At 58.6% G+C, this 10,862-nt stretch overlaps 3 protein-coding genes across 3 annotated transcripts in view; 2 read left to right on the forward strand and 1 right to left on the reverse strand.

The window, feature by feature from the left end:
* Positions 1–3,831, forward strand: part of VOLCADRAFT_104606 (uncharacterized protein) — a gene marked incomplete at both ends in the record, with an annotated part of 10,592 nt that extends 6,761 nt beyond the window's left edge. Inside the window, 3 exons of the mRNA XM_002950054.1 lie at positions 199–304; positions 960–1,020; positions 2,151–3,831. Coding sequence (XP_002950100.1) covers positions 199–304; positions 960–1,020; positions 2,151–3,831 — 1,848 coding nt within the window. The remainder of the gene's footprint in view (positions 1–198; positions 305–959; positions 1,021–2,150) is intronic.
* A 2,406-nt stretch (positions 3,832–6,237) lies between these two features.
* VOLCADRAFT_90594 (uncharacterized protein) lies at positions 6,238–8,714 on the reverse strand (the record flags this gene model as incomplete). The annotated part of the gene is made up of 7 exons (XM_002950166.1): positions 6,238–6,349; positions 6,614–6,745; positions 7,060–7,163; positions 7,338–7,369; positions 7,487–7,530; positions 7,716–7,788; positions 8,654–8,714. The coding sequence occupies 7 exons, from the start codon at positions 8,712–8,714 to the stop codon at positions 6,238–6,240; spliced, it is 558 nt and encodes a 185-aa protein (XP_002950212.1).
* A 511-nt stretch (positions 8,715–9,225) lies between these two features.
* VOLCADRAFT_90595 (uncharacterized protein) lies at positions 9,226–10,783 on the forward strand (the record flags this gene model as incomplete). The annotated part of the gene is made up of 6 exons (XM_002950055.1): positions 9,226–9,417; positions 9,463–9,525; positions 9,589–9,651; positions 9,715–9,777; positions 9,901–10,651; positions 10,740–10,783. The coding sequence occupies 6 exons, from the start codon at positions 9,226–9,228 to the stop codon at positions 10,781–10,783; spliced, it is 1,176 nt and encodes a 391-aa protein (XP_002950101.1).
* Between the last annotated feature and the right edge of the window lie 79 nt (positions 10,784–10,862).

Raw genomic sequence — 10,862 nt, forward strand, 5'->3', positions numbered from 1 at the left:
CCTCACCCCCCACCTCACCCCCCACCTCACCCCACCCTCACCCCCCGCCCTCCTCGTCCGGGTCCCGAAACCCCCAAACCCAGATATCCCCAGCCACCGCCGTTTGAACGTTTGTGGCGGTTGGCATGTTTAATTTGCGTCCATGATTTCCCGCCTCCCCTCGCCCGCACTCCCCCCTCCCTCCCCCTCTACACGCAGGAGTGTAAGGCCCAGCTGCACCAGGTGGAGCAGCAGCGCAAGGCCCACATCAGCTCGACTCACCCCTACCGCCGGTTTCCGGTGGAGCAGCTGGAGGCCGTGGCAGGTCGTTAAGAGGGGGTGGGGGGGAGTGGAGGGGGGCAGGAGAGGGACGTCTTTGGACTCGGCAGCCGGATAGCTACAGCTAATAGAGCTAACACTCATTCGCCACCAATCTATCTATCTATCTATCTATCTATCTATCTATCTATCTATCTATCTATCTATCTATCTATCTATCTATCTATCTATCTATCAATCAATCAATCAACCAATCTATCAATCAATCTAGCTGGTCACATCGCCGCCATGACTGACTACTTCTTCCCCGGTCGCTACTGGTCTGGCTGGTTGGTAACAAATATTCCTACATACTCCTAACACATATGTATGCAGTATCCGTCTAATCATGCGGAGTGCATCCATCCGCCTATCCCCGGTATCAGCAGATATCACTCGTACGTCTGTCTGTCTGTCTGTCTGTCCGTCTGTGGTTGTCGTCGTCCCCCCGCCCCCCCCCCGGCCCCCCTGGCGACCCGGGGGCTATGCACCGGGCCAAGATGACTGACTGCTTGGACGATGTTGGCAAGGCTGGTATTACTACCGGTTTATATATGTTTGTGTGTATGTTTGTATGTAAACGTTTGTAAATATTTCATTCCTGGACCCCCCCCTGTTCCCTGTTGACCTGGCCAGTGCCCACTCCCCCCCCCTGGCTGCAGAGGCGGCCCTGTCCGGGGGTAGCATCGGTGCGGAGGAGCGTGCGGCCACTGAGTTCGGCAGGTGGGGGGGGGAGCGGGGGGGGGGACGGGAGAGGGCAACCTGACAGATAGACAGAAGTCCTTCCGATGGTGGACGGTATTGCGCCCCTAGTTGATGGACGGTGGTGACCTGGGATAAAGTTAACCTGCGAGCCGACCAGGAATGGAGTTGGGCCGCTGTCGACCCGGCAGATTCCGTTGGATGCTGGTGGTGGGTGCGGAACCTGAGCGATCCACTGAGAAGTTGGCTAGGGTGACTGGATGAGGGTGCCCCGAAATACCGGGGAAGGCAGGGTTTCGCAGGGTAGCTGCCACGGGCGAAGATACAACCCCCTGTTAGAAAAAAGAAAAAGAAAGACAGGGAGAGAAGACAGAGAAGAAAGAGAGACAGACAGAAGAATGGGCGTATTAGTGGGTCTGGGTCCGCCGAAAAGCTCGATGTGCCTGTGTATATATTATATGTATGTATACCGATATATGTGTTATGTGTGTTGTGGTCCTCCGCCTACTTCTTCCTCTCCTCCTCAGTGTTTTTTTTTCGTGGAGGCCGATCCTGAATCTGTTACGAGTTCCGTAATAAATATGCCATCAGTCCAATACGTTTATTACTGCCAGAATTCTTTTCTGGGGGGGCAAGCCCCCCCAGACCCCCCCTGCCCACACAGGGTACCTGATACACCAGCACATATCTGGTTCTAATGTCTCTCTTGTACTCGCTATATAGTTTGAAGTGTTACCAGCATCTCCGCTACTGGGTTTTGGCCTGCCGGTGGTCAGGAATGCTTTGACGCTACCCTGACCAGCTATAGTAGTTAATTTCTTGGGCCCCATCGCTCATTTATAACTTATTTATACTAATATACAACGTCTCTGGGGGCCTTCGGCCCCCAGAGACGTCTTCTGGGGCCCGCCCCGGCTCCGTAACGACCGTACCAGGCCTTTACCATGGTCTATGACGGAGCGCAGAACGCAAATATGCCATTTTATTACGGAACCGTAATATATTACGGAAAAAAAATACACTGCTCCTCCTCCCCGAGAGCGGCGGCCACCGGTGGGTGGCGTGCCGTCCCTGCAGCACAATGGCGGCCCTGTGGCGCCACCCCCCCGCCCCCAATACTACACTAACCCGCACCACGGGGGCCCCAACAGGCCTCTGGTACTCCGGGCCTTCAACAGCAAGCCGGAGGCGGCGGAGTTCATCAGAATGCACGGCACCGCCAACCAACTACAGCGACCACAGTCGTCGTACGGCCAGCCGCCGCCGTACCAACAATGGCAGCAGCAGCGCGGGATGTCAAGCTGGCAGCGCCCGCAACAACTACAACAGCCGCGTCAAGAAGATTATGAGGCCATCTACGTGCCGCCGCCGCCGCCATTTAATGTAGAACGTCCGGCGTTTTTTGCGGCAATTGTACGGCAAGAAGTATTGTATGATCAGTACGGAAGTACGGCGCCGGTACAGCTGCGCATAGCTTCAAAGGCGCCGAACGAGGTGGTGCGGTACTTGATGACGCAGGATTCGCGGCCGCTGGTCAGCGTCGCGGCGGCGGCTACAGCGACGGCGGCGGCGGCGGCGGAGGCAGCGACTACGGGGATTATTGGCGTGGGTGTAGCGGCGGTGGCGGAAGCCGCGGCGGCGGTCGAATCTCACAAGCGACGGCGGGCCACCACACTGCAGCAGCCTGAGCTTGTGGAGGCTGTGGGAGGCGGTGTAGAGGCGGAGAGCGGCATGGAGGAGGAGGAGGAGGAGGCACTGGCGACAGCTGCTGCGGCGGCAGCGGCTGTGCCGGTATTGACTGGTCGAGGCAGCGCTCCTGCCGAGGCGCAGAAGCGCCGCGTTCGCAAGGCGAAGGCGGCGGCGACGGCGACAGGGGATTCAGTCGCTTCACCCTCAGAAGCAGCGGCCGCCGCCGCCGCTGCCGCTGTTGCTGTCGCCGCTGTTTCTACTGCTGGAGGCGGAGCGGGTGGGTCTGCCGGTCGCGGACGCGGCTCCCGGAAAGGAAGCGCGGGTGGCGGTAGGGACAAGTCCCGAGCCAATGCCAGCGGCGCCGCTGCAGCCGCCGCCGCCGCCGCTGTGGCCGTTACGTCAGCGACAACGGGCGCCGGGGATGTCAGAGCGCGCGTCGTCGCCGGCCCCGCGGTTGCGAGCGGTTGCGTCAACCTGGGGCCAGCGGTCCGGGTCGAGGCCGCCGCCGCGGCGGCGACGTCATGGACGGCCCCCCCCGCCGCTGCCGCGCCTGGTGGCCCATTGCCTATGCCCAGCGCTCGCCTCCTAAGAACCGCAGCCGGCGGCTGCGGCTGCGGCGGTGGCGGCGGCCCCCTCGAACTACTGTCGGAGGCACCTCGAGTCGGAGGCACGCCCGCGTGTGTGCAGCCGTACAGGCCGCCGCAACTTCATACACAAACGCCAGATTACGGGGAAGGGTTGGGGCAGCGGCCCGTTTCGCCGGAGTACAGCACCTTCTACGGCAGGGGGAACGCGCCGTACGATGTCACGTGGGCACCGCCGCCAGCGCCGGTGCCGCCGCCGGGCGGTTATTTGCAGCATTCGCAGTATTATCCGGCGCCGTCAGCGCAGCAGTACGGGACCAGGTATTCGTACAACGTACAGCGGGGCCTTGCGCCCAATGCGCCGTACCCTGCGCCGGTGGCGATGCCCTATGTCGGCTCCGGGTATGCCAGCGGCCCATACAGTGCCGCCCGCCCGCCGTACCGTCCAATGTCGCCCCCTCCGCTGGCGGCGGCGGCGGCAGCAGCAGCGGCGGCGGCGGCGGCGGCGGCGAATCGCGGCCGAATGGCGAGTGGACCCGCAGGGCCTCGAATGAACTGAGGCTTTGGAGGGTAAGAAGAAGAGCTGTACGGCTGTACGGCAGTTTATGCCGTACACATATGTAGACATGCGACCCGTGGGGGTGATTAACGGTTAGGGGGGCGAGGGGAGCATCCTGACCGGCCAATACACTTGTGGCGCTGGTAGTGGTGGTGGTAGTGCTGAGGAGGGGAAGGAGTTGTACACACATACACACATACAAGAGACGATGGCTGTCGACACAGGAGACTGTGTTGCGGATTGCTGAGAGTCGATTGGGGCTTGAAACCGTCCGCGCTGCCATTCCCTCTTCACGGGGGTAGGTAGTTGGTAGTTGGTAGTTGGGCTGTGTTGTTGGGGCGTGATGTGCCATGTCCTTGTGCGTGTGTGCGTCTGTATGTGCGTGTGTGCGTGTGTGCGTGTGTGCCGTCCTGCACAACACCGGCAGTACCGCCGCTGTGCTGGGTGCCATAGTGAGGCCGGGTCGGGCGGTTTGGAGGTGAAGGTGAGTAGGGTGACAAGCAGGGTGAGGTTCGCGGCTATAGCTGTCTCTGCCCGTCTGTATGTATGTCTTGGGATAAATGTACCATTTTAGCCGTGTTGTACTGCCGTACAGTACAGTGCATAATTCGGGCCTCGAGATGGTTGTTGTTAGTGTGTTGAGTGACGCCGTACGATATTCGTCGATGACGCGTGCTTTCTCTCTCTTTTCTCTCTCCCTCTTCTCTCTCTCTCTCTCTCTCTCTTATCTTCCCTTATCTCTGCACTGTACCGCACTGCACTGTCTGCGTATTGAGGGCCTCGCAGACAGCGGAATGTCCAGAGGTTGTGTGTGTGTATGTGTGTGTGTGTGTGTGTGCGAAAGATCCCACTCATAGGAGGTGTCGTAGCCGAAAGAGGCGCCGGCTGGCTCGGATTCGGTTTCCCCCCCGTGAACTCGGGAGGGCTCTCGGGGGCATGTGTGTGTGTATGGAAGGTGTGTGCAGGAGCGTGTGGCAGCGCTGTAAGTATGTATGTCGGTGCCTGGGTAGCAATACCGGACTCCGTAACCTGCACATTCCGGACGACGACTAGATTTCTATGCTGCTGCTGATGCGTCCACCAGGCACCGCAGAGGCCGCATGGGTTCCAGGGGGGTTTGAGCTGCTTCTCACATACACCCCCCTTCAGACAGACATGTGCCGTATCGGCGCATGTACATACATACATACACATACTCACGCGTTCCCACACGATCTGTGTTTAGATCTAGAGCAGTGTCGTGTGGCACATGCATCGCAGGCACGTGCGCAATGTGTGAAACAATGCGGTTTCGGAGCCCTGCACTGACCGCGTCGCTTCCGGGCCCGATGCAAAACACAAGGCCTCGCTCTTGCACGTTCTGTGTGGTACCACGATATTACGGCCGGTATTAGGGACGTTGCCACTTTTTTTTCTCTCTCTCTACCGATGTGAGCTCCGACGTGATCTTGCGTTTGAAATCTGTTGGGACCGGGGGCTACTTCTTGGGGGGGGAGGGTGCTGAATGGTCAAAGGGTGGGTGGGGAGATGCTGCCCCTTGTGTGTGTGAGTGTGTACGAGGCGCCTGTGTGAGTGTGGACGGCCCGACGAAGAAAACCCGACACGCTAAGGCGGAGGTTCCGGAGCTGGTCCTGTGTCGGGCTTTGACGAGGGCGACCTTGCGGTGGTGTGGGGGGGAAGTAAGGGCTGCTCTCATCGCCGCTCTGCTGGTGGTGCCGACAGCATATTGGTGCTCGCTTACTTAACAGGGAATTGTCTGCCACTCTCGCCGTAATGTATGTCTGTACGTGTGTGTGAGGAGGAGCGAGTAACCCACCACGGACCTGTGGCCGGTTGCTTATGGATGAACACGTCGAATACGACACCGGGCCGTTGCATACCGGCATCGACTGATCCTCCACCTCTTGAAAGTGGATAGAGCACATAGACATACGTACACATATACACATACACTCGCCTACCCATCCACCCAAGGAAACCCCACAAACACAGGTTATACCCCTCTGTTGGCTCTTCACTCAACCACCACCCCGCGCTCAACCACCACCACCCCGCGCTCAACCACCACCACCCCGCGCAAGGATAATCTCAACCTCGTCACGACACAGACAAAGATGTACGGGGACATACATCCCCAGATCGGAAATCTACCAAGTAACTAACAATCACAGCGCATTTATTACCTGTTTACAATGCTACTTCAACTTCCTATCCGCTTGTAGACGCCTAGGGTGGTTGCTTTGGTTGGAAGGTATGATTTCGGTTTTCGCGCCGACAGGGGGATGTTTATGCAGCGACGCACAGACGGCACACAATACACACATACTGCACCGTCGTGTGACTCCAAAACTTCTACCCTTCCGTCTGGCACCCTCCGTCGAGCCCCCTTCCCCCCTCCCCCACTAACTAGGGCAGTTCAAATGCCGGGAACCTGGCGCCCGCTGAGCCTCCGTCATCAGCCAGCAGATCCGCCAGCAGACATAAGGCCCCCGCCCGCCCTTCGTACAGCGACAGGGGCCTGTGGGTATTATGCCGTACACGCCGTGGTGGCGGACGTGCGGTGCCGGTCGGGGGAATGGGGAAATGTTGAGGGCTTAGGGTTTTGGCATCCTCTATGGTGGTGAGCTGTTTGAGCTTGTTCTGATGATTTATTCATTTTGTGCTCTGGCAGAAGCAACACAGTAGCAACATACGCGAGAACGCCGTTGAATTTAAATGGAACCAATGGTACGCATAACGGTATACACCGACTATCCACGCACGCCAGATTGTACGGCAATACCTGTCGGGCGTGTCGTACACCGCTCGCCCCTCTGCGCTTCCCATGTGCGCCGCGAACATCCTCGCCCGGTGCAGCCAGAGGGGGCTCCCGCCCGCGGCGCGATGGAGGGCCAGGAGCGCGTAGGCGTTACCACTAAGGGGAGGGGTTACGGAAGTAGAGTTAGATGAAACCAGTCAGTTAATCAGTTAGCCAGTTTGTTCGTTAATTTAGTTCAGTAAGCGGGGAGGAAAAAGGTTGAAGGAAAATGGGATGTCGGCCTGCTGGGTTTGCAGATCCTCTGCTCCCCCAGCTCCCCCGTGTCCTTCCACTGCCGTACCGAAACCGCATGAAAACCTAAAACCTTCTCTTCTTCCCCTTACACGACATACGTACATGCATACATACTCACATACACACGTACGAACGCATACACAGGAAAGCACACCACCGCTCCCCCCCTGCCCCACCTGGTCCCGTGACACAGTCCGTGCCCCTTCTTGAGCAATCCCAGCTGCCAGACCACCTCCCCCGCGCGGAGAGCGGCTCCCAGGTACTCCGGGTCGCCGAACACCTGGACATACATACATACATACATACATACATAGATACATACACATATACATACATAGGTACATTCAGTGACACATACAGCGCCCCCGCCCAAGGGCCCAAACCCACCCCCAAACCCAACCAAACCCCGGGGGCCCCCCACCCCACCCCCACCCCCACCCGCCATGGAATGTACCTGGNACGCCTTACACCACATAAAAACCGCCCCTGGAGCGCCGTGACACCAGTGTACGAGCGCCTTGGACGAGCTCTTGGACGACAAGGCCTCGGCGGGGTCGGGGGGAGCCGCGGCCATACGTGTCGGGTAGTGGCCCCCTGTCGTACCGGGCAGGCAACCCGGGCAGTCCGTCTCGTGAGACGCCACATACCTAAACACACGGCGGGCGGGTGGGGGGGTTGGGGGGGAAAGAGGGGGAGGGGGCTTGCGGAGGGAATGGAGACGGCAATGCGACCGCCCCCCCCCCGACCCCCCTCAGGTGCCGCAACAGCAATCGCAGCAACAGCGGCAGCAGCGCGGGTGCACATACATATACATACACACAAACTTTCTCACCTCAGACTGTCTCGTAGCTCCTGGGAGTGCTGCTCCACCACTGTACGGCAATGTAGCAATGAAAACAAAATACCTGCCGGGAACAACCAGCACGCATGCGCGTTGTGTGTGTATGTGTATAACTATGGGGCCGGGGGAAGAGATGTATATGTAGGTGCGCATATATGTACATATGTATATATGTATGTATACATATGCATGTATGTATGTATGTGTGGTGGGGAGATCGCGAGAAAAATAAAAAAACAGATACAGCTCACTGAACAACGGACACCAACCGCTGTACGACTCCAAAGCAACGAGCAACTTCGGAAGCTCAGCCTGTGTGTGTGTGTGTGTATGTATGTATATAAATATTTACGGCAGGCGGCTGGCAGAGGTTAAGGCCTGACTTCTGCTCCCGGCCGACCCGGGTTCAATTCCGCCTGCCGGCTCCTCGGGTGTTTGAGGAGTGTAGAAATGGGAGGTGGCCCCCCATCATATGGACGATGTAGGACGTGATAACATCAACTTGCGAGCTGACCAGGAACTAAATTCATGCGCCGTTGATCCGCTAGATTTGGTTGGATGCTGGTGGTGAGTTGCCGAACCCAACGAATACATTCTGAAGTCGGATGGGGTGACGGATTAGGGTGCCCCTCTAGCAGGGGAGAGCAGGGATTGCCCGGGAAAGGGGCCGCTGGCAAAGTTAACCACCCTGTAACAGGCGCGAAGTGAATTATCGCGCCGAGGGTCGAATTCTGTTTTGTGCTCCTAATCCCACCAGCTTTTCTGTGCAATTCGACTATGGACGTTGCGTGCAATTCAACTGCTTGGCCGAAGCACGCAGTTGCGCACATATGCCGAAGCGCGCGATTCGCACATCTCTAAATGCGTAATTCGGCGCGCAATTCAGCCTGCAATTCGCCGCGCGCTTTAGCGCACAATTCGATGCGCACTTCGACGCGTGCTTCGATTCCGCGTCGGAATGAATGCCGTACGCGTTTCATACAGCGCCATCCTTCGATTGTAAGGTTTCACGCTTCTCGCAATTCCCCTTGTCACTCTGCCTAAATACTTTCCAGCTTTTTGCTCCTTCTTCTTTCGCGTTTTCCGCCGTTCACGCTTCTTTCGCGTTTTCCGCCGTTTACGAGCCCATATCCTTCACGGTTTTCCGCCATTTACGCTTCTTTCGCGTTTTCCGCCGTTTACGAGCCCATATCCTTGACGGTTGAATTAGTATACGTGTTCGCTTCGTCGGGTCCGCCTTAATGTCGGATCAGTTGCCTGTTTCGAAACGGCTTCGGCTTGGCTCGCTTGCGGACGGTTTCCGTGGTGGAAGAATACGTCCGTTCGCTGATTTGAGTGCGAATCATGCACCTGAGCAGCAGCAGCATGTCGCAGCACAGCAGCCGGCCGTACGAATAAATCCAGCGAGGCCCGCAGAGGACGGCCGCCAGCAAACGGCAGCTGCTGCAGATACACAGCTGGAGGGGCAGCACCAGGATGCTGACCCTTCTGCTGCAGAAGTATGGGAGAGATGGCGGCGTCAGAAAGCTGCACAGCAGCCCTTCCTGAGTTATGGCTGCTGCAGCGGCAGCAGGACGCTGCACGGCACACGGCTGCATGTGCTGACCCGGAGGTGAGGGCACAGCAGCTGCTGCATGACACCGTGCAGCGCGCGGCTGCACGTGCCAATCCTGAGGTGAGGGCACAGCAGCAGGTGTGTAACACTGCATGGCGTGCGGCTGCCCAAGCCGACCCGGAGGTGAGGGTGCAGGAACAGCTGCGTAACACAGCACAGCATGCCGCTGCACGTGCTGATCCGGAGGTGAGGGCCCAGCAGCAGCTGCGTGATGCTGCACAGCATGCCGCTGCACATGCTGACCTGGAGGTGAGGGTGCAGCAGCAGCTGCATGACGCTGCACAGCATGCCGCTGCACATGCTGACCCGGAGGTGAGGGTGCAGCAGCAGCTGTGTAATGCTGCACAGCATGCCGCTGCACGTGCTGACCCGGAGGTGAGGGCGCAGCAGCAGCTGCGTGACGCTGCACAGCATGCAGCTGCACGTGCTGACCCAGAGGTAAGGGTGCTTCAGCAGCAGCGGAATACCGCACAGCATGCGGCTGCACGGCAGGTGCAGCAGCATAACCAGCAGGCCGCCCCTAGGGATACACTCTTGGCTCGCATGCATCGTCTCCTGTAGTTCACGGACCTTCATCAGGATGAAGCCATTGACTTGCCCGACTTTCTTTTGGCGCTTCCAGAGGGCTGCGTGCAAGACCTTCCTGGCGGCCAGTTGCCGCCTGACAGGCAGGTACCATACACAGTACAGCTGCAGTGTGCATCGACCATGGCTGTTGCCTTGCGCCGGCGCATGCCCTCCCGTGTCTGTGCTGTATGCTCGGAAGTGTGCTCAGAGGACCAGTCGGCGGTGTTGCCCTGGATGGAGATCCCCAATGTTGACATTCTACGTGCAGACACCATGTGTACGGACGCTGTGCAGCACTGGGGGCATACTCTGGTGTGGCGGTGGATGGCACGTACAGCTCAAGGAGATGCACCACCGCCGCCTGATCCGGTCCTGCCTGCTCGGTATCGTGTCAGCCGGGCTGAGTGGGCTGGTGCTGTGGATGATGACGGTGGCAGTGCCAGTGGGGCAGGCAGGCTGGTGGATGATGCGGCGGAAGGAGCATTGGATCTGGATGGTGATGCTCAGGAGACCGGCGATTCAGAGTCAGCAGCGGCTGAGCAGCAGCCGTCCGAGCAACTTCCACCGGACCAACAGCCGCGCCCCCCGCGGGTGCTGCCCAGAGTCTGCCTGGACAACCCTGCTAGTGTTGAGGTGCCGTACTGCATGCGTCTAGAGCCGGATCTGCCCAACCGCACTATGCTGGTTAGCAACGGTGCTGCAGAGCGCATCTTCATATGCAACATCTGTCACAAGGCCCTGAGTGGTGAGTCAGTTTGTGCTGCATGATGTCTATGAGCTATAACTCAGCATGGCACTTTCTGCCTGCGTCTTCCTGCTCCATTCATCCGCAGCATGTGCTTATCTCTCCTACCTTTGCCGCCCACGTTCCTACTGATTTCCTAGTCGTCTCAGCCCTACTTGCCCATGTTTGCTCCCCTCCTACAGCCCAGCGAGTTCCCGAAGCTGCACTGGCA

This window comes from Volvox carteri, assembly GCF_000143455.1.
Source record: "Volvox carteri f. nagariensis unplaced genomic scaffold VOLCAscaffold_17, whole genome shotgun sequence".
NCBI lineage: Eukaryota > Viridiplantae > Chlorophyta > Chlorophyceae > Chlamydomonadales > Volvocaceae > Volvox > Volvox carteri.